General features: G+C 31.6%; 2 protein-coding genes across 3 annotated transcripts; both read left to right on the top strand.

The window, feature by feature from the left end:
• The first annotated feature begins 16033 nt into the window (after positions 1–16033).
• Positions 16034–18088, top strand: LOC103483936 (1,4-dihydroxy-2-naphthoyl-CoA thioesterase 1-like). 2 transcript variants are annotated; one of them, XM_008440796.3, is made up of 3 exons: positions 16034–16882; positions 16971–17162; positions 17778–18088. In XM_008440796.3, exons 1-3 carry the CDS (start codon positions 16715–16717, stop codon positions 17928–17930), a joined length of 513 nt encoding a protein of 170 aa, XP_008439018.1. In that variant the 5' UTR covers positions 16034–16714; the 3' UTR covers positions 17931–18088. The 2 variants fall into 2 exon arrangements, with proteins under 2 accessions (XP_008439018.1, XP_016898988.1); XM_017043499.2 differs by having other exon boundaries at positions 16530–16882; positions 16965–17162.
• A 2075-nt stretch (positions 18089–20163) lies between these two features.
• LOC103483935 (1,4-dihydroxy-2-naphthoyl-CoA thioesterase 1-like) lies at positions 20164–21917 on the top strand. The gene is made up of 3 exons (XM_008440795.3): positions 20164–20392; positions 20492–20683; positions 21501–21917. The coding sequence occupies exons 1-3, from the start codon at positions 20198–20200 to the stop codon at positions 21642–21644; spliced, it is 531 nt and encodes a 176-aa protein (XP_008439017.1). The 5' UTR covers positions 20164–20197; the 3' UTR covers positions 21645–21917.
• The last annotated feature ends 2085 nt before the right edge of the window (positions 21918–24002 follow it).

The raw sequence follows: 24002 nt of genomic DNA, 5'->3' as shown, positions 1-24002 counted from the left end.
TCTAATACTCTCGTTACTATTTATTTTAATTATTATTCATATATCATATATGGATTCTGTCATTTTGACTTTTCGTCGATTGATATAACACACCATCAAATTTATAGAATTAATTACTCTTGTCGTGAGTGACAGTCAGTAAGATTAGTAATATTTATATTAAATTTTTTTCATTATTTCTAGAGTTTTGATGGATGTTTTTAATCATATTGGATTGTTTTTTATGAACTTGGCAGCCCAGAAGAAAGTAAAAAGTTGTGTGAACACATGTGATCAAACATGCACGAAAGCTTAAGAAGCTGAAAAGATGAAAATAACAATTAGTGGTTAAAAAAACCCATTAATTTAAAAGTCATATTCCAGATTTAAGTATATATATATATATATAGTCTCAAGTTTCGGCATGTAGTTAATTATGGTCAATATGAAGAAAAAAAAAATAATAACAGTGTTGGTTTTTCTATGGTTATATGAGAAAACGGTGTGTTATGACAAAGAATTTTACCTACGCCTATTCATTACTTATATATTTAAGTCTGTGTTTTTTAGGCGGTGTTGTGATTAAGAGATATATAGTTAATAATCTCATAATCATATGCTTTATTTATTCTGTTAAAATCCTAACAGAATTAATCTAACATATAAAATTAGTAAATCTAAAAAGCCACAACGTTAATTTTTTTATTAAAGTATTATACAAAACTTAATTGGGTTTATCAAGTAGATGAGATGTGCATGCATACACGTACTGACCTATGTCTCCCTCTCTCATATATACATTTGTTCCCAAAATTTTAAAAACTCATTGAAATTATTTATCCTAATTAAGGTCAAACTGTTTTTTTTTTAGAATTTCCTCCTAATAATATATGGTTGAAAAATTTGTGTTATATACAAATAATATTAATTTTAAAACAATAGAGTAAAGTGATTCAATTCATGAACCTCATGATCGCGTAACACATGTAAGATGTCAGTTGATCAGGTTATGCCCTAGTGTGTTTTATACTAATAAAATTCTTGTTGTTGAATGATAACTCAACTAATTAGGTGAAGGATTATATTTTCCTGAAAAATAAATAAATAATTGCAATAGAGATCACTCCTAGGTTTAATGGTTTAAGCCTATATATAGTAATATTTTGAAAAGAAAAAAAATAACAACACAAATATAACAAAATACACTCCTTTTAGTTGATGTGGTCTAGGTCTATCATTAATGTAGCACTATAGGTGTGTCTATTTGTTATATTTATGACTAAAAAATCGTTGAAAATATCAAAGATAATTTAAAGGTATGTTTAAGTAAATTTGTGTGACGGCAATTTTGTAACGTAAATTTGGGTCTTCCACATTCGTAGGGCATTAACGTGAAAGGCGTTTTAAACCATAAGAGGAAATTAATCTTGTCCAAAAAACATGAGGTGAAGGGAAGCATGACAAGTGTGTCGTCGTAAGTCATTCATTTTTTGGTAGTATCGTCATGAATACCGTTTCAACTTGAATCCAATTTTCAGGACCGTGGTTTATATTAAGAGTGCTTATTTTTTATTTTCTATATATTCGGAGTTGTTTCAATCTCATTTTCTATAAACCCAAGTGCTTAACAATATATAATTTTGAGCCATAAAAAAATTTGAAATTGAGGAAAAAATGAAATTAGTTATAATTTGTTTGATTATTCTTAGCCTATTTGTTGGAGGATCCACAGCTACACTAAGGATTCCCCTATGGATACCAACCAATATTGCATAGTTGGTTGTATCCTTTCTCGTTGCAATTTGAACACTACCACGAAAATCCAGAGTAAGCTAATTTCTTGCCAGTACTCTAGTAGTACCTATTTTAATCTTTACATTGTTGGATCAAATTAATATATCTATTTTAATCGTTTAAGTTTTTTGGACTTCCGATGTTTCAATCTATATGCTTTTACGTGATCTTTTAATTTGTCTAGTTCTTTCCTTCTATGGGCTTCTAATATCCCTTGCATACGACTCTTTTGATTAATGAGAGAGTACTCAATTAATGAGAGAGTACGTAGTTGTAGTATTCATATACTAGCTAAAATTTGGTCTCTTTCTTTAATTTTATCTAGTTTTGATGGATAATTATCTTTTTTAATTGTTTCTTTCTCTTTATGAACTTGGCAGATATGAAGAAAGTAGAGAGTTGTTCGAAGGAATGTGCTCAAGCGTGCCTGAAGAACTGATGCTAAAGAAAAAAAAGATGAAGTATATTGAGAGGAGAAAGGAATTTGGCTTTTCAAGATATTCTATATATGAATAAACAAAAATTAATGGTGAAAATGAAAACCATTGGTTTAAACGTTTATTATTTCATATCGAAGAATATGTTCTGTTTCGTAGTTAATTATGAGCACAACATGTAAACAATACTGTTTCTCTTTTTATTCTGCATGAGAATGAAATGTTTTGTCAGATTTTGCCTTATTCCAAATTATGTGTGTGTGCTATTTATGGTGGGATTGGTGATTAAAGGTTAATAATCCACAAACAAATTTTATTTGTTGATTTGAAAATTAAATACTTCTAAGGGACCAATTATCCATTTGAAGATTGATGATTTAATCTCAGCCTACCTTACAATTGTTGAACTAAAAGTTAATCTTAATATGAATATGTGTTGTATATGTACAATCATAATCATTATATATATATATATATTGGGCAACTAAGGTTGCACCTAGTCTTATGCAGCCCGTCTTTTATACCTAATAAACTAAATTATATTTCAATTTTTTTAAAAAAATTATCATGTAATAAAAAATTTTAACGAGAAATTTGTTTGAGTTTAACACCCAAGTTTTGTTCTATTTTTTTCATTGAAAAAGTTTAACACCCATCTTTTCGTCGATTGACATAACACACCATCGAATTTTTAGAGTTAATTAATCTTGTCGTAAGTGATAGTTAATAAGATTAGTAATATTTATATTAGATTTTTCTCTTTAGAGTTTTGATGGATGTTTTCAACCATGTTGGATTGTTTTTTATGAACTTGGCAGCCGAGATAAAAGTAAAAAGTTGTGTAGACGCATGTGATCAAACATGCATGAAAGCTTAAGAAGCAAAGATGAAAGAAGAAGGAGTTGAGATTGACTTTAATGAATAAATAAAAATCATGGTTAAAAAAAAATCATTGGTTTAAAAGCCATATTTCAGATTTAAGTACACACATGTATATATATATAGTCTCAAGTTTCTGCATGTAGTTAATTATGGTCAATATGAAAAAAAAAAAAAAAAAACCAATGTTAGCTTTTTCTATGGTTATATGAGAAAATGGTATGTTATGTCAAAGAATTTTACCCACACCTATTCATTAATTATATATTTAAGTCTGTGTTTTTTAGGCAGTGCTGTGATTAAGAGATATATAACTAATAATCTCACAATCCTATGCGTTATTTATTCTGTTAAAATCCTAAAAGAATTAATCTAACATATAAGATTAGTAAATTTAAAAAGTCACAACGTTAATTTTTAATTAAAGTATTATACTAAACCTATTTGGGTTTATCAAGTAGTTGAGATGTGCATGCGTACACCTGTTAATCTATATCTCCCTCTCTCAGTGGCGTATCCATAAATTTTGTATAGGGGGACACTATATAATAAACACACTAAAAAATGTAATATATATATATATATATATATTAATAGCTTCAAAAATTAATTAATTTAATACGTATTACAATTGTCCTTTACGAGTTTTCATGTTTTGAAATCGATCCATGATAAGTTTATTATCTAATTTATCCAATAAATCTTTCTCAATATTAACAATTTCAGTTGCAATGCATTTTACTATATCTTTTTGAATATCAAATTCAATCAATTTCAAATTATTTGGAGCATTTTTCAAAGTTGCGGCTTCAATATCCTTGTTATGGTTGCACAACCATCGCAATAGTTCAAGAAAGTTATATTGATTCTTTGAATCATCAGTCTCATCATATCTACGAAATGCAAGACCTTGCCGTAATAAAAATCGAGTACAATCAATTGATGCGCCTAATCGAGTTCGATGCTTAGCTCGTACTTGGTCAGATATCCTATTTAAAAAAGTCTCAATATGTTACTTTTGTTTTTAAAAGAGCCTCACATTTTCCCCAAGCTTGATTGTGTGCCCTATTAGGACCACCAACATGAGTTTCCAATCTCTCTTTTTTCTTCCAATTGGAAAGTCCTTCACTAATAAAACATTCCCCTCCTAATTCTTCACTTCTGGTTTGAACAAGTAGCAACATAAACAAAATGTAGCATCCTTAAAAAAAACAGTATTCTAACCAATTGAGATATTCTTTAAACCAAATTGGATTAAATCGTCTTGACTTTGTCCCAAACTTCTTGAATGTAAAAGTATGATTTCGAGGTTGACAAGGATCTTTTTGTAGATATGCTCTACGAACTTGATCTTGAATATTATAATTATATTCAAAAATTCTAGTTCTTAGACCAGAATCTGCAGGTAGTTCTCCTAAATTGATTTCTTAATTTATAAGATCTATCAGAATCAGGAATATGTATATTTTTTTTTAGGATGATGACTCTATAGTTTCTAAAGTTGTTTTCTTTTAAAATATATCTCCATGTTGATATGTTAACTCTACAAAATTAGTATTAAACTGTTGGATTTTATGTCCTAAAACTCGTAGATAGTAAATATAATCAATTGACCGTCATTAATAAAGTATTTTATTATTTAATTTCAATAAGTGTTATTGATTATTTTATTAGTTTTGTCTTAATAACCCAAATCCAATAAACTAACATCCTAAGCTGTTTGATGAGTCTTGAACAGTATGTAGAGACATACAGGGATTAATGTTCAAGATCAGCTTAAAGAGTCTATAGTATAGGGTTAAGGTTGGGTACCTTATCCTGTTAACACTATGGATACGGCTCACTTTGTATTTGATACAGACACATTGATCAAATGCGTTCATGTATGTGACATGCGAGTGTGGGTATCCTATGCAATGAGTTTGCATAAGACTGGACCACGAAATAGTAATCACTAGATGTAACTCCGTTAACTAGTTGGATTGCTATTTCATTAGGATGACCTAGGTAACTTAGTCTTAATCCTGAGTGTATTATGAACTCCTGTTTGCGAGGGATTGTCCTTTGATTTATACGAGTGAGAGTGGCCAGATTGCCGACTCAATATTCTTATCATTTTGGGGACAATACCGAGTGGAGAGCTGGGAACATAATCACACAAGATGGAATTCACTCCTTCCCACCTTTAGGGTAAGTAGATAAGTGTTCCCTTAAATGGTGTCTCCGAGACTTGAACAAAGGGCCCTACCCTCTTAATGGCACGAGAGGGGTTTCTGTTTAGTGGTTGGACCATAAACAGGTTGTTCATTAGAGGAGCACTGGTATTTAAGGACCAGAGGTAACCCAGGGGTAAAACGGTAATTTGACCCAGCTGGAGTTACGAACACTTGTGAAGGACTAACTTACTGGTATTGGTCAATATCCGTGGACACAGAAATATATCTACAGTGAGAAGAGTTCAGCTGTGAGTCTTTAGTGGAGTGTACACACAGTTAACGAATATTGATTAATGTGGTTAATGAGTTTAGCCAATTAATCTCATATCGTTGTAGCTTCTGATCTGTAGGTCCATTAGGTCCCCTTCCTAGCTCATAAAGAGTAATGAGATTTATTTATATTGGTTGTAATTTGAAATGTTCAAATTTACTTTGGGAATTAATATAATGTATATTGATACATTATAATATAAAGTTTATATTTTAATTAGACTTTATTATATAAATTTAATTTTGGATATGATTCAAAATTAAATTATGAGAGAATAAAATATTTGAATAAGTTCAAATATCAGTTTAATGTGAATTAGATTCATATTAAAACTATAAGTTAAAATTTAATGTGTATATGATACATATTAAAACTATAAGTTATGAGAGAAATTTATATTTGAATATGATTCAAATTATGGATTAAATTAAATATAAGATATTTAATTTAGAAATTAATTAATTGGAGCATTAATTAATAGTTTTGTTTAATTTGATTTAATTAAATTTGATTTAATTAAATTAATTAAATTAAAACTATAGGTTATGTGAGAGATATTCATTTAAATATGATTTAAATGAAATATTAATTAAATATGATTTAATTATTTAATTATTTATTTAATTAATATAATTAATATAATTAATTAATTAATTAATATTAATTTAATATTAATTTATTTAATAAGGAACGTGGGTGGTTTTCCCACGTTCCCAATTATTCTCTCTAACTTCCCTCTTCTTCCGACTGAAGAAGAGGGAATTTTTGCGTAACAAATTTTTTTTTTTCTCTCAAACGGGAGAGAGTTCTGCGAAGAAGTCTATCCATTCTCTCTAAAAAAAAAAAAAAAAAAAATCTCTCCATTCCCTTATTCCAATTTTGGTTCCCACAAACCATCTCAATCAGAGAATAGGAAGGTTTTCAAGTGGTGGTGCCCCAAAAATTTGGTGATTGGCAGATTCAGAGTCGTCAACGAGCGTAAGTTTTATTCTCTGTAATTTTTTTAAAGCATGTTTAATCAATATTTTTTGCCAATGTATTGGTATTTTTAAGGTTCTAATTAAAATTGAGTTTCTGTATATTTTCCGCTGTAAAGGGTTTTCATCCCTTCAATTGGTATCAGAGCCATCTCAGTTTTAATTGAGAATTTTAAAAATTTGCATTGGTTAGGTGGGATCTCTGCATTATGAATGTGGTTTTTGCAATTGAATGTTTCTGTAATTTTGGCCATAGATTTACTGTTTTGATAAGATCAAAATGTAAAGGCCCCTGCGTTTTTGGGCATTTTAATTTGTAAATCTGTAATTTAGAGTCCAATTTTTGGATTCGGGGTGTTTTTCTGAGTTTTTTGACACCAAATTTGCCCAAAACGGACACCCGGAAGGCCATCAACGAGAGTTTTTCGATTCTGTACGGAAACCGAAAAAAAAAAAAAAAAAAAAAAAAAAAAAAAAAAAAAAAAAAAAATCCGCGGCTGGAGGTTGAAGAAGGGATGACGTCATCGTGACGTCACTGGATGTACGGACGGCTCCCGCGGCTCGGCTCGGCGGCACTTGTACGGACGGCTCGGGTGTACGGACGGCTCGGCTCGGGGTGTACGGACGGCTCGGCTCGGGATGTACGGACGGCTCGGTTCACTCGGCTGTACGGACGGCTCGGCGCGGTCGGCTCGGTTCGACTCCGATTTTTTCATATGGTGCCGGTTCAAGGGGTTTTGGGCCGGTTCTTCCTATTTTAGGCCGGTTCAAGCATTTTTTAGCCGGTTTGAAGTTTTTTGAAGGTTTTGAGGCCGGTTTTGGAGCTTTGAAAGCACTTTTAGGATTTTTTAAGGCTTTATTATTGTAATTATTGCTTTATTTTATCCTAGAGGCCAATTTTACAGGTTCAATTGTTATTTAATGCTTTATGGATGTCATTTAGATGAATCCCACCTTAGGTTAAGCATGTTCATGCATTTTTATATATTATAAATGTTATAATGTATGGTTTTAATGCATGATTATGAATTTCATGAGTAATTTAAAATATGTTGATATTTTAAATATATGAAATTGAATAAGCATGATGCATGACATTACTTAGTTAAATATAATTTGTTATATTTAAATTAATGTATTGTGTATGCTTGATTGTTTTTCATATTTTTTTTTAATATAATTGTTATATTAATAAAAGATGAAAATTAATTTGCATTGTGCATATTACATCCATAGTTTAATATAATTGTTATATTAATATAATGTATGCATGTAATATGGTTTTATTTAATTATAATTTGATTTTAATTATTTAAACCATAGTATGTATGATTATAGGGCTAATTAACTAATTTTATAATAGTTATAAAATTTGATTATTAGAAACCGTCAACCTATAATAAAGAGTTGCATGCAAACGTAGGATCTTAGGATTAATTTGGTTTAATTTTAAATTGTTTAAAATTAAATAGACCTAAGATCACATTAATTCTAATAGGATTAGAATTAAGTCTTATTTTTAGTTTAATGAAACTAAATAGGACAAATAGGATTTAAGGTTATAAGGGAACTCCACCGGTAAAGTTCTGTCTAAAGGCTGGGGGTACTTAAGTTGACGGTTTACGGAACACCTCCTACCTGGGAACTGACCCGGAACCGGCGTTGAATTAACCTTATTCCTATTAGCATAAGATGTCACTAGGTAAATGGTTTAATACACCTAGAAACTTTAGTGTAAAGTTTTATTATAAGTGTTATAATAAGAATAGACTTAGTTAGATTCATTTAGCCGGAATTTAGCTAAGTGCAACTAAACCTAAATTAATAGAACATTTTAGTGGGAGAAAAATGGTATATATGATATATCAATTTTTATTTTTGCTTTCACGTCCCTAAGAGTTCACACGTGAGATCCATACTCGGCTTCGTGTCGCCCTGGGCGCGGCCTCCTTTCGGAAAGTGTTTGTATGGGTCAATAACAAGGTGAATAGGGGAAATGTTCATAGTAAGTGGGAGAAGGACGCGTGTCAACGTATCCTACGGTCTCCTCCATTAGGTTGCACCGTGAGATTTCTATGATCCGCCTGCGTGTCGTCCTGGAGCGACCATCCCTTCGGAGGGCTTGATCATATAAGTCGGAACATCGCAAACTCCAGAAATGGATAGGATTTCTTAGGTTAATCTTCAACAGTTGTCTTTCCTAAACGGTAGCCTGTTGAAGCGTACCTCTGGGATCTGAAAATGGTAGGGTCACACTTACGGGATGAATTAAGTTAGTTAATGAATCCTTGACCGAACAACGATAGCTAAGAACTATAGGAATAAGAGTTATTCTGGTATTAGTAATTAGTTGAGATTGTCTCAATTCAGAAGAAGAGTAATTGATCACCCTTCGGTGATTTTTGTTCTAAACTTCTGAAGTATCGTTGCAAAAACTAAATCATTAGTTTTATTAGGGTTCTTTGATTGTTTGTTTTTGCTGAATTGATTGGATTGTTTTATGTAATGGGTTAAGACAAAGATAACTAATATGGTCAATTGTTTGCTATTTCAGCATGTCTTCCTCAATTATTGCATTGCTTAAAAAAGATCAATTAACCGGTGAAAATTATGCGACGTGGAAATCGAAACTGAATATGATTTTAGTTATCGTTGATCTAAGCTTCGTCTTAATGGAGGAATGTCCTCCTTTCCCCACTAAACATGCATCCCAAAGTGTTAGGGATGCATATGACCGTTGGACAAAGGCCAATGACAAGGCTCGCCTCCACATCTTGGCTAGTATGTCTGACATACTAAGCAAGAAACATGAGATCATGGTCACTGCACGTCAGATCATGGACTCTCTTAGAGAGATGTTTGGACAACCGTCCATTCAGATCAAACAAGAGGTAAATGTTGCCCATTCTAAGAGGAGGTTTGTACCTTCACCTTCTGGATCTGAGAAAATTCAAAAGAGGAAAGAAGGGAAAGGGAAAGGTCCTACTATTGCTGTTGAGGACAAAGGGAAGGCTAAGGTAGCCATCAAGAGGAAATGTTTTCACTGCAATGTTGATGAGCATTGGAAAACAAATTGCCCTAAGTACCTTGTTAAGAAGAAAGAAAAGGAAGGTAAATATGATTTACTTGTCTTGGAAACATGTTTAGTGGAAAATGACCAAAATGCCTGGATACTTGATTCAGGGGCCACTAACCATGTTTGTTCTTCTTTACAAGAAACTAGTTCCTTCAAGCAGCTTGAGGACAGTGAGATGACACTCAAGGTTGGAACGGGAGATGTCATTTCAGCTCGTGCAGTGGGAGATGCTAAGTTGTTTTTCGGAAATAAATTCATGTTTTTGGAAAACTTGTACATAGTTCCTAAAATTAAAAGGAACTTAGTTTCCGTTTCTTGTCTTATTGAACATATGTACTCAATTAATTTTTCTATGAATGAAGCGTTCATTTATAAGAATGGTGTACATATTTGTTCAGCTAAGCTTGAAAACAACTTGTATGTATTAAGACCTAATGAAGCAAAAGCAGTTTTAAATCATGAGATGTTTAGAACTGCTAATACTCAAAATAAAAGGCAAAGAATTTCTCCAAATAACAATACCTATCTTTGGCATTTAAGATTAGGTCACATAAATCTCGATCGGATCGGGAGATTGGTAAAGAATGGACTTCTAAACAAGTTAAAAGATGTTTCATTACCTCCATGTGAATCTTGTCTTGAAGGTAAAATGACAAAGAGACCTTTTACTGGAAAAGGTTATAGAGCCAAAGAGCCTTTAGAACTTATACATTCAGACCTCTGTGGTCCGATGAATGTAAAAGCTAGAGGGGGTTTTGAATACTTCATCTCTTTTATAGATGATTATTCTAGGTATGGTTATTTATACTTAATGGAGCATAAGTCTGAAGCTCTTGAAAAGTTCAAGGAGTATAAGACTGAAGTTGAAAATCTATTAAGTAAAAAGATTAAAATACTTCGATCTGATCGAGGTGGAGAGTACATGGATTTGAGATTTCAGGACTATATGATAGAACATGGAATCCAATCCCAACTCTCAGCACCTGGTACACCTCAACAAAATGGTGTATCAGAGAGGAGAAATAGAACCTTGTTAGACATGGTTCGTTCAATGATGAGTTACGCTCAATTGCCTAGCTCGTTTTGGGGGTATGCAGTAGAGACTGCAGTTCATATCTTGAACAATGTTCCCTCGAAGAGTGTTTCTGAAACACCTTTCGAGCTATGGAGAGGACGTAAACCTAGTTTAAGTCATTTCAGAATTTGGGGTTGTCCAGCACACGTATTAGTGACAAATCCCAAGAAGTTGGAACCTCGTTCAAGGTTATGCCAATTTGTTGGTTACCCTAAAGAGACGAGAGGTGGTCTATTCTTTGATCCACAAGAAAATAGAGTGTTTGTATCGACAAATGCTACTTTCTTGGAAGAAGACCACATGAGAAATCATAAACCACGAAGCAAATTAGTATTAAGTGAAGCTACTGATGAATCAACAAGGGTTGTTGATGAAGTTGGTCCCTCATCAAGGGTTGATGAAACCACCACATCAGGTCAATCTCATCCTTCTCAATCGTTGAGAATGCCTCGACGCAGTGGGAGGGTTGTATCACAACCTAACCGCTATTTGGGTTTAACTGAAACTCAAGTTGTCATACCAGATGATGGTGTTGAGGATCCATTGTCCTATAAACAGGCAATGAATGATGTAGATAAGGACCAATGGGTCAAAGCCATGGACCTTGAAATGGAGTCTATGTACTTCAATTCAGTGTGGGAGCTTGTAGATCTACCTGAAGGGGTAAAACCTATAGGGTGCAAATGGATCTATAAGAGAAAGAGAGATTCAGCTGGGAAGGTACAGACCTTTAAAGCTAGACTTGTGGCAAAAGGGTATACCCAAAGGGAAGGGGTTGACTATGAGGAAACTTTCTCTCCTGTTGCTATGTTAAAGTCTATAAGGATTCTCTTGTCCATCGCCACATTTTATGATTATGAAATATGGCAAATGGATGTCAAGACTGCTTTTCTGAATGGCAATCTTGAAGAGAGTATCTTTATGTCTCAGCCCGAGGGGTTCATAACCCAAGGTCAAGAGCAAAAAGTTTGCAAGCTGAATCGATCCATTTATGGGTTGAAACAAGCATCAAGATCTTGGAACATTAGGTTTGATACTGCAATCAAATCCTATGGTTTTGACCAGAATGTTGATGAACCTTGTGTATATAAGAAAATCAACAAAGGAAAAGTAGCTTTCTTAGTACTTTATGTGGACGATATCCTCCTCATTGGGAATGATGTGGGTTACCTTACTGACGTTAAAGCTTGGCTAGCAGCACAATTCCAAATGAAAGATTTAGGAGAGGCACAATATGTTCTTGGGATCCAAATCATAAGGGATCGTAAGAACAAAACGCTAGCACTGTCTCAAGCAACCTATATCGACAAATTGTTGGTTCGATATTCGATGCAGAACTCTAAGAAGGGTTTATTACCTTTCAGGCATGGAGTTCACTTGTCTAAGGAACAGAGTCCTAAGACACCTCAAGAAGTTGAGGATATGAGACGTATTCCCTATGCCTCAGCTGTGGGCAGCTTAATGTATGCTATGCTCTGCACTAGGCCAGACATTTGTTATGCAGTGGGAATAGTCAGTAGGTATCAGTCCAACCCAGGGTTAGACCATTGGACGGCGGTTAAAATTGTTCTCAAGTATCTTAGGAGAACGAGAGACTACATGCTTGTGTATGGAGCTAAGGATTTGATCCTTACAGGATACACTGATTCTGATTTCCAAACCGATAAGGATTCTAGGAAATCCACATCGGGATCAGTGTTCACCCTAAATGGGGGAGCTGTAGTATGGCGTAGCATCAAGCAAGGATGTATTGCAGACTCTACAATGGAGGCTGAATACGTCGCTGCTTGTGAAGCAGCAAAAGAAGCAGTTTGGCTTAGGAAGTTCCTACATGATTTGGAAGTTGTTCCAAATATGAACTTGCCCATCACTCTATATTGTGATAACAGTGGGGCAGTAGCCAATTCTAAAGAACCTCGCAGCCATAAACGAGGGAAACACATAGAGAGGAAGTATCATCTGATACGGGAGATTGTGCAACGAGGGGATGTGATCGTCACCAAGATCGCTTCGGAGCACAACATTGCTGATCCATTGACGAAGACTCTCACGGCTAAAGTGTTCGAGGGTCATCTAGAAAGTCTAGGTCTACGAGATATGTACATTAGGTAACCTAGGGCAAGTGGGAGATGTGTAATGGGTATGATGATGCCCTAGTTTATTGTATTTGTATATATACGTTTTATGTAATATACTTGTACATTTTACCATTTCCAATGTTTGAGGATTACTCTATTATGTACATCCCATAAGGACTAGAGTTTTAGTCCAAGTGGGAGTTTGTTGGATTTTATGTCCTAAAACTCGTAGATAGTAAATATAATCAATTGACCGTCATTAATAAAGTATTTTATTATTTAATTTCAATAAGTGTTATTGATTATTTTATTAGTTTTGTCTTAATAACCCAAATCCAATAAACTAACATCCTAAGCTGTTTGATGAGTCTTGAACAGTATGTAGAGACATACAGGGATTAATGTTCAAGATCAGCTTAAAGAGTCTATAGTATAGGGTTAAGGTTGGGTACCTTATCCTGTTAACACTATGGATACGGCTCACTTTGTATTTGATACAGACACATTGATCAAATGCGTTCATGTATGTGACATGCGAGTGTGGGTATCCTATGCAATGAGTTTGCATAAGACTGGACCACGAAATAGTAATCACTAGATGTAACTCCGTTAACTAGTTGGATTGCTATTTCATTAGGATGACCTAGGTAACTTAGTCTTAATCCTGAGTGTATTATGAACTCCTGTTTGCGAGGGATTGTCCTTTGATTTATACGAGTGAGAGTGGCCAGATTGCCGACTCAATATTCTTATCATTTTGGGGACAATACCGAGTGGAGAGCTGGGAACATAATCACACAAGATGGAATTCACTCCTTCCCACCTTTAGGGTAAGTAGATAAGTGTTCCCTTAAATGGTGTCTCCGAGACTTGAACAAAGGGCCCTACCCTCTTAATGGCACGAGAGGGGTTTCTGTTTAGTGGTTGGACCATAAACAGGTTGTTCATTAGAGGAGCACTGGTATTTAAGGACCAGAGGTAACCCAGGGGTAAAACGGTAATTTGACCCAGCTGGAGTTACGAACACTTGTGAAGGACTAACTTACTGGTATTGGTCAATATCCGTGGACACAGAAATATATCTACAGTGAGAAGAGTTCAGCTGTGAGTCTTTAGTGGAGTGTACACACAGTTAACGAATATTGATTAATGTGGTTAATGAGTTTAGCCAATTAATCTCATATCGTTGTAGCTTCTGATCTGTAGGTCCATTAGGTCCCCTTCCTAGCTCATAAAGAGTAATGAGATTTATTTATATTGGTTGTAATTTGAAATGTTCAAATTTACTTTGGGAATTAATATAATGTATATTGATACATTATAATATAAAGTTTATATTTTAATTAGACTTTATTATATAAATTTAATTTTGGATATGATTCAAAATTAAATTATGAGAGAATAAAATATTTGAATAAGTTCAAATATCAGTTTAATGTGAATTAGATTCATATTAAAACTATAAGTTAAAATTTAATGTGTATATGATACATATTAAAACTATAAGTTATGAGAGAAATTTATATTTGAATATGATTCAAATTATGGATTAAATTAAATATAAGATATTTAATTTAGAAATTAATTAATTGGAGCATTAATTAATAGTTTTGTTTAATTTGATTTAATTAAATTTGATTTAATTAAATTAATTAAATTAAAACTATAGGTTATGTGAGAGATATTCATTTAAATATGATTTAAATGAAATATTAATTAAATATGATTTAATTATTTAATTATTTATTTAATTAATATAATTAATATAATTAATTAATTAATTAATATTAATTTAATATTAATTTATTTAATAAGGAACGTGGGTGGTTTTCCCACGTTCCCAATTATTCTCTCTAACTTCCCTCTTCTTCCGACTGAAGAAGAGGGAATTTTTGCGTAACAAATTTTTTTTTTTCTCTCAAACGGGAGAGAGTTCTGCGAAGAAGTCTATCCATTCTCTCTAAAAAAAAAAAAAAAAAAATCTCTCCATTCCCTTATTCCAATTTTGGTTCCCACAAACCATCTCAATCAGAGAATAGGAAGGTTTTCAAGTGGTGGTGCCCCAAAAATTTGGTGATTGGCAGATTCAGAGTCGTCAACGAGCGTAAGTTTTATTCTCTGTAATTTTTTTAAAGCATGTTTAATCAATATTTTTTGCCAATGTATTGGTATTTTTAAGGTTCTAATTAAAATTGAGTTTCTGTATATTTTCCGCTGTAAAGGGTTTTCATCCCTTCATAAACAATATAAGTATTATGATTTATCACATAGATTGAAAAAGTATTAAAACTAAAAATAGTTAGAAGAATTTGAACTTAAAAATTACATCAAAAAAAAAAAAAAGAAGAAGAAGAAGAAGAAGAAGAAGAAGAAGAAAAGAAATAATAATACCCTTTTCACGGAATAATGTCGAGAGAGTGAAAGCTTAGATCATCAACTTTACTGTATTTTTTTTCTAAATATTTGTTAGATAACAAATGACGGCGGCTACAAAATAAGCTATGATTTTATCTTAGTTAGTTTTTTTTCCCCTCTTATTAATATTGACATTTGGAGAAATAAAATTATTGGGAATTGGAAATATATTTGATATTTAGGAAAAAAAATTAATGATGTTTGGAATAAAATATATTTTGTGACAATTTAGAAAAAATTTTGATATTTAAAAAATAAAATTATTGATATGTGGAATAAAATATATCTCTTGCAATTTGCTTTGTGAATGGGCTTTTTATTAAGCAAGTAAAGAAAGTTAAATTCATAATTTTTGTTGCTAGATATTATTAATGAATCTACTTTTGTACTTTGCTCTAAATACAATAATTTCTAGTATTTTCATTATTTATATTAGTAGAAGATTCAACCTTCAATCTCAAAACACTGAAGTTATGGGAATACCACCAATTTAATTGGCAATTATTTATTACAATAATTCTCTAGAAAAATGGAAAAAAAAAAAAACTAAAAAGAAGATAGATTTGTGTCAAATTTTAACAAGGTTTGAGTTTGCTAAAATCCCAAACTATTAGAAAATGTCATTTAAAATTTGTTCAAATAATGGCAACATTTTTGACATATTGTTCGAATCCTATCATCATAAATCTATCTTTGAACTTTTTTATGTAAAAAAGAGAAGAAGAAATGGAATAGAATCGTTACAAAGTAGATTACTAAATATGAAAAATTATTTTAAATGACAAAAGCATGATAACAACATTTCCTTAAATCATAGTAATTTCCTAATTACATTCGAAAAAGATTTGGTAAAAAAAAATGATGTGAATTTTTCCTAAATCACTCATTTCCAATTCTTAAGTTTTAATTTAAGTTTTTTTCTTTACCCATTAAATTTTAACTTTTAAATTTTAAATTTTTCTTTTCATTTACAACTTTTAGTTTTGAGTTAAAAAAAAAAAAAAGAAATCTCACAAAATTTTCATCACAATTGAACTTTAGTGAATTTTACCCAAATTTTCAATTCTTATAAAGATTTTCATGAAAGATTTTATTTACGAGAGAAATTTTTAAATCCTTATAAGAAATTTTAAGTTTGTTCGAAAGAAATTATTATAAATAATAAATTGATAAAATATTTCCAAGATATAGATTTTTATATCTAATAAATATTTTTATTCATTTGACAAAATTTAAATAACACACTTTCCTAGAAAAAGTTGGAATATTTAACAAAAAGGTATAATTTTTATTAAAGTTTGGAATATATTTTGGAGTTTGAAGATCAAAACAAAACAATGTTCAAAGTTTAAGAAAAAAAGAAAAAAAAAGCAAATAAATGTGCTAACAGAAAATCATGGCGCCATGTGTTTGAATGCAATTCTGACGCCTAAATCGCTTCCCATTTCTTCCACAATCCCCCATCGAATCGAAACTCTCTTATTCTTTAACAAACAAATTTCGCATTCTCTTTCAATATGGATAATCAAAATCCTCACAATGATCCGCCGCTCCCGTCGCCGTCATCATCATCAACGACAACGGCGATTCTGGACGCTCCTCTTAACGCCATGGGGTTCGAGATCGAAACCCTATCTCCTAACAGAGTAAGCGGCCGCATTGTGGTTTCTCCGAAGTGCTGCCAGGTTCGATATCGATATCGTAAATTTAAATAATTAATTAATGATCTTAGGATGAATGCATTCAATAATTGAAATTGGAAGAAAGTGGCAGATGTTTAAGGTGATGCACGGGGGGGTATCGGCGATGATAGCGGAAGCGCTGGCGAGCGTGGGAGCACAGATGGCGTCGGGATTCAAAAGAGTGGCCGGATTTCATCTAAGTATTGATCATTTGCAAAGTGCTAAAATGGGGGAACTCGTTCTTGCCGAAGCTGTCCCTCTTTCTATTGGCGATGCCATTCAGGTCACACTTTCCCTTTCTTTTTGTCTTTTTTTTTTTTTTTTTTTGATTTTGGTGATAGATTTGATTTGTACTTTTTGTTTTTTCAGATTAAGTTTGTTATGATTTTGAAAAACTTAGATAAAAATTCAACTGAACTCGGTAAAGAAAAGGTCCTTCGTTATTGGTTTTTGGATTTTGAAAGAGCAAAGCTCCTGCATGAATAGTACTTCGATTTGCTCTAAATCTTCTACTTTCATATCTGCTTTTTACTCGGATTATCTAAATTTCAAAAGAAATTAGTTTTTGAATACTTACTTCTGTTTTTGCTAAGATAGTTTTTTTCTACTTAAAGATTGATTCAAACCATAAAGAAATTTTCTTTAAATTTTAAGAAAACAATATAGTTATCAAATTGGGCATCTGTGAATTTTTAGAGAGTCAAATTCTCTTACTCATTCATTGTTGTTTGTTTTTTTTTTATTTTTCTAAAACTAAATGGACAATAATGAATATTTCGAGGGTACATCAATTAGATTAAATTATATAAAAAGTATTAAACATCTCGGAGAATATATAAACAAAAATAACAAAAATTAAAAAATTTGATATATGTGTGTGTGTGTGTGTGTGTTGTAGGTGTGGGAGGTAGAATTGTGGAAGGCGAAAAGTTCGAGCATAGAAAGGAGGGACGTTGTGGCCTCCTCAAGGGTGACTCTTCTATGCAATATGCCCGTTCCTAAACATTCCCAACCCTTGGTTGACACACTTCAGAGGTTTGCCAAGTTGTGAACAATAGGTTACGTTTAATAACTTAAGACTCCTTTTTCTTTCCTTCGACTTTAACCAAACTCCATGGTTAAAGAATATGTAGTAGCATCTATCTATAGTTAAAAAACAAAGTTTGTAATTATTGCATTGGATAATATTTTTATGTGGTCTTGACAAAACTGTAGTAGCATCTATTAATAAAATATTAATTTTATATTTTATTAACATAAACAACTTTAGTCAAAAAGTAATTGAATACTGAAAGTTTTAATTATTTAGTGTCAATTAAATGATACAAACAAATATGAAAAAAAAAAAAGAAAAAGAAAAAAGAGGACAATAATGTATCGATGAAATAAAGAGCAAAAGATAAAGTAAGAAAGCAATTCACGCATGTATTTGGGATGCATCAAATTCATCTATACTATCCAAAAAGACTAGGGAGAGATTTGATGCACCTAAAAATGTAATAATAATATTAGGGTAATTATTAGGGGTGATAATTTTAGAAATAATAAATAAGTATATACTACATGACAACTTCTAAAAAAATATAACTTTTATGGTGTATCAATTATCAATAATAGACCAATGTTAGTTAATGAGTTGATAAAAAATTTGTTAAGATTTTTGTTTCAAGGATGGTTCCACAGGTGGTTAGGATTTATTTCTTATATATTGTTAAGATTTTTTTTTTAAAGATGGTCTCACAAGTGCTTAGAATTTATTCTAATATATATATATATATATATATATATATATCGGTAAAATCTTTTGTGAGAAGTTATGCGGTTTTGGAAGTAAGGAAGAAAAAGTATAAAAGCTTTTGACGGTGAATTTTTCGTAGTAGTTCTTCATGGAAAATAATAAGAAAAACCGATACAAGAATCATCAAGTCGTTCAGGACTTGAGTTGACTACTTATCTAAGAATCGTTCGTTTATCAAATCTAAGAACCGTTCATTTATCAACCAATATTTGCAACATAATCTATCAGTGATAGACTTATAGATTTTAACGAATTTTGCTATATTTACAATTTTTTTAAAAAGTTGTTATATACTCAATTATTTTGAATCTAATAATTGTTATATTACAACTATCTAATAATAATAAAGAAAAACAAATCATGATACTACTTTTATTAGTAATATATTTTTCTTAATCACATTTTATCTCTAACTAATAGGGGCTTAAGAATAACTTAAGCAGTTTAAAATGTGGGTTAGATTAGATTGAAAATTTTGGGTTGGGTTGCGGGTTGGTGGATTGAAAATTAAGTCAATCCAACCTAAATTAATATATATATATATATAATATTTCATTATTATTTATTTATTTAATAAAAATCAAACAATCCTACGACTAATATTTTTTTTCTTAACTTGATGCAAAACATATTCGATTTGTTTAATGATTTCCATTTACAAACATTAAAAATTTAGAAACGAACAAAAAAATGGGTTGACTTGAGTTGGGTTGAAAATTTAATTTGGGTTATTTTTATTGACAACTCAACCGACTCGAAAATATGGGTTGGGTTGAGAATATCTTCAACACAACCCAACCCATTTACATTCCTACTAACTAATATCTCTTTTCTACTTTTAAATTGTTTTTTAAAAGCACATTTATTTTTGACCAATGTTAATTTCAATTATTTTTAAGAAAAATCTAGCAATCAAAATTTTTTTTTTTTTGTAATACCAAATTAAAATTTTAAATCTAAAATCTCCTCTATAAATAGTTGAGTTTTTCTTGTATCACGTGTTCAAAACTCATACCAAAACAAATTATTAGTAAAATCATTATTTTGTTCTCACTCCCTCTTGTGGATATCATTCTTGATGGTCCCTGCGCTTCATAGACTCTATTGGTACTCTACCGTCAAGCTTTGAGTTGTCAATTCAACCTTTTCATTTCCCATACTTGTAATCCAAAACATCTTACCAAAATAATAATAATAATAATAATAATAATAATAAATCTAAGAGCATATTTAACTATTCATCATCTCCAAAATCACTTTTCTTTTAAAAGATTAATTGCTTGACTTGGTAGTTGAATTGTGTTTTTGGTGGGTAATTGAACACATTAATCACCCACACAAACCCTACCAACCATCATTGTGGACCATCAACTCCATTACTACTTTATCCCAAAATCCATTATTATTATTATTAGTACTTCCAATAATTTCCGATTCACTCCTTCATACACACACACACACTAACCATTCGAACATTAAGGGTATTTTAGTCAATTCCCAGAATTAATTAACCTTTATTAATGAGCCTTAAAATAGAGGTGTATTTGTCCTTCTCCCACAAAATTCCTAATCTCTTTCTCAAAATGTCTTCAACAGATAATCCTAATCCTCCGCTACTTCTCGACGCTCCCCTTCAATCCTTTGGATTCGAGATCCACCAAGTCTCTCCTCACAAAGTCGCCGGCCGTCTCCTCGTTTCTTCCATCTGCTGCCAGGTTGATCTATATTATATATTCCCAACTCCCTTACCTTCTAATCTCTTTCCTTCTTCTCTTCTTAATTCCTCGATTCTACTTTTATTTTGTTTTCGGAAGCCGTTCAAAGTGCTGCACGGCGGCGTATCCGCCTTGATTGCCGAGTCTCTTGCAAGTATGGGTGCTCACAAGGCGTCTGGATACCAGAGAGTCGCCGGAATTCATCTCAGTATTAATCATTTGAAGAGCGCCGCCCTCGGCGAGCTTGTTATCGCCGAAGCCGTTCCGGTCACCGTCGGTAGAACCATTCAGGTAGTCTTCTTCTACCTAATTCGCATTATATTATCGTTTTATTACATCATCATCATCATCATCATTATTATTTATTTGTTTAAATGAATTGAAATTTACAAAGCCAACCAAACTGACTGTGACGTTTTACTTTCTAGTTTTCTTTTTCTATATTCACTTGGAAAATTAGAAAATGAACAAAAAATATAATAACACATTTTTAGGTCATTTACATCCAAATTTCAATTTTAGCCTATTTATTCTCCATAATCTAGTAAAAAAATTGGCAGATTGATCCGACCTAGAGTACGATTGGGACAATGAGTTTTTATTTTAATCTTCAACTATTATATGTAGTTAGATTCTAATAATTTTGTATTTGGAGTTCAAATTATTTTAATTAACACATCTTTAGGTTGATTTTATAACCACCTAACATTATTTTCTTAACAAATTTTCAATTTAGGTTTTTATTTAATTTCAATTAGATTCTTATAGAGCTCATGTCTAAATTTTTTTAATTGTAAGAAAGAGGTGTTATTGACAATCTGTTTTTTTTTAATGTTTTGTTATTTGAAGCAGTTTTTCTTTTAAAAATGTTACTTTTTGAGCAATAATACGTTTTGGTGGTTAAATTCTATAATTCAAAGAAACTAAACATAAATAAGAAATTCAAAACTCATAGTTTATAAACTCGAGCTTGATTGGAACCTGCAGCCAGCTAAAACTTGGATTTTAGATTTAAAAAGTGAAAGCTTATAATTAAGCTAACCATGGAAATGTAGGTTAAATGTAAATTGTTGGGTTATTGAGAAGGAATTTATGTGATGGTTGGTAGGTATGGGATGTACAATTATGGAAGGATTTGAAAGAACAAAAAGTAGTTGTATCCACCGCAAGAGTAACTCTTCTTTGCAATATGCCTGTTCCTAAACATGTTCAAAATGCTGCTGATGCCCTCAAGAAATTTTCAAAACTGTAATGACTTCTAAAGGTCTTTTTTCTTTTTCTTCTTTTTTCTTTTTAATTTTACTAAGTTTTAAGTTCGATGAAATATATATTTGATATGGTGATTAATGTGTTGTACATACATGATGCTATAGTCAATTAGATGGACCCAAAATTAGATAGATATTAATTCCCACTTTCCTTTACTTCTATCGGTGTTTCTAGAGATCTACAGGTGACATATATATGATTTATAATTTGTAAGGATTGTTTTTCTATGCAAAAATAAAAATGAAATTTTTTATAATGACACTCTGAATAAGTAGTCTATCCGTTATCCATGTTGCCTTTTTCATTCAATTCCAACCACTCATTCTCCACTCCGGCCATCGGATACCGATTCACATCCACAATGTTTACAAAAATGTATTTATATTTTTTTTAACCAAGGTAAATCTGATGGGTAAAATCTATCTAAAGAATGAGTATAATCAAATATTTCACAAACCCAAAAGCTATCAATTTACCTTTCATTTTCAAACTACTCCTGACATTTCAAAAATACTGAACTTTGGTCCCTCCTTTTGCAACAATAATACCATTAGAGGAAAATTGGACATATTCTAAATCTTAAAGGACTTAATTGGTTAATATTGAAATGTACCCCATTTATTAAATATATGAATGAATATGAATTTCTAGATCTATTATGATTTTTGGATGTCCAAGTGACTTTTGAAATTCGGATTATTGTTAGTGTGTTTGGATTCAAGTGTTTAATTTAAAAAATAAGTTATTTTGAAAAAAAAAATTAGAGTGTTTGGAAATCATAAAAATGAGTTTAAACGAAAATGAGTTTTCTGAAAAACATTTTTTCTTAAGTCAATCTAAAACGGACCCTGCAACTCTTCAAGTTTATTGTAAAACTTAGTTTGAAAGTAATTTGTTCTATGTTTCAACTAATCAATATCAATTATTTGCTTATCATTAATAATATTCATTTTTTATTCCTTTTTGAGTCAACGACACAATGAAATAAATCTCACACCCCTTTTGTTGAAGGTAGCTTCCTTACAATTTGTGTATCTTGAAGATCAAAATGACCAAAACACCCTTAACAAAGTTGTGAGAAAAGCTTCCCTACTCATCCCATTTCATTTTGTGGGCAATTTAACTTAGAGAGTAAAAGAATTTGGTAAACCAAAAGAGACCGATCTAACCTTCAAATTTTAAATGGTAGAATTTAAAAATAATAACTAATAAAATTAACGTGGTTTGAGGGTAAAGTTGATTATTTTTTAGTTAATCCACAATCATGTCTCAAATTGCTCTTATATTCAAAATCATGCTTATACTAGCCCTTTTAGTTCAGCTTCTCTACATTGGTTTATTCAATCACTAGGATTTAGATCCAAATTGAATTAAGAATAAAATTCAATCTTTTCTTCTTTCTGTTTTGGTTCCTAGACTTGCATATAAGCCATATGCTGTTTCTACACATGCTAAAGAAAATCTAACCTATACATATGTGTAGACCGTAAGTTTGAGGATTTGAAAGAGAGAATTTACATTTAAGTTATAATGATATATTTATAAGAATAGATGATCTAAGTTATCATTCATAGAATTTCGATGATACATTAGGATATGGATCATTGAGTCGGAGCATGCAACATTATTGGCCATTTTGCTAGGCTCGATCTCAAACGAAGCCATGGTCAAGAAACTTTTCACCTAGGCCTGAATTTTGTCTTAAGGACGATGTCCTTGGCTGGCTAGGGCTTGCATTTCGCTGAGCATATGTGCTCGGGCTAAGTTCTAAACCAACCCTCTCTTCTAGGCTCATTTTGGTCTTAAAATTAGGGTACTTTTTCTTTGACGAAACTTGTAATTTTCTTAGTCTTACGTTAATGCTTAATGTCGATTATATACCCTGTTGTCCAAGATGACCCATAGCATGATTTAAATATGGGGTTAGTGTTCTACTCTTTAGCCCAACTTTAGTAGGCTTCACTCATTATCTCAAACTTTTACAAGAAAAACAGAAAACCGTACGAATTAAAACCTTTACTTAATTGTTAAGGAGAAATTAATTATTTTGAAGCAACTCTACCAAGTGTCGGATTAATAAATAGACAAACATATACATAATTAACTTTGAATTTCTATATTAAAATAAAACCAAATAATTAATATAATTAATGATCCCTTTTCTATTCATTCAAAAGTGGAATAAAATAAAGTAATAATTGGGGGAAAATATGGGAAATCAAAAAGAGAGAATTAATGTGATTGGCATTTGTTTTAGATTCCTAAAAGGTAGACAGACAGCTTGAATGCACTGTGTAGGTTTCTTAAGAAACTTCACCCCTAACCCTTAAACCCAACCACT

This window comes from Cucumis melo, chromosome 6, assembly GCF_025177605.1.
Source record: "Cucumis melo cultivar AY chromosome 6, USDA_Cmelo_AY_1.0, whole genome shotgun sequence".
Taxonomy (NCBI): Eukaryota; Viridiplantae; Streptophyta; class Magnoliopsida; order Cucurbitales; family Cucurbitaceae; genus Cucumis; species Cucumis melo.
The sequence above is the reverse complement of the archived record's forward strand: the minus strand, read 5'-3'. Positions and strand labels throughout refer to the sequence as shown.

Bases quoted from the DNA above. Each gene is read 5' to 3' on its own strand.
- LOC103483935 (XM_008440795.3), top strand. From the start codon at position 20,198: ATGAGCCTTAAAATAGAGGTGTATTTGTCCTTCTCCCACAAAATTCCT. The intron at 20,393-20,491 runs GTTGATCTATAT...TGTTTTCGGAAG, and splicing joins TTTCTTCCATCTGCTGCCAG to CCGTTCAAAGTGCTGCACGG. The intron at 20,684-21,500 runs GTAGTCTTCTTC...GATGGTTGGTAG, and splicing joins CCGTCGGTAGAACCATTCAG to GTATGGGATGTACAATTATG.
- LOC103483936 (XM_017043499.2), top strand. From the start codon at position 16,715: ATGGATAATCAAAATCCTCACAATGATCCGCCGCTCCCGTCGCCGTCA. The intron at 16,883-16,964 runs GTTCGATATCGA...ATTGGAAGAAAG, and splicing joins TTTCTCCGAAGTGCTGCCAG to TGGCAGATGTTTAAGGTGAT. The intron at 17,163-17,777 runs GTCACACTTTCC...TGTGTGTTGTAG, and splicing joins CTATTGGCGATGCCATTCAG to GTGTGGGAGGTAGAATTGTG.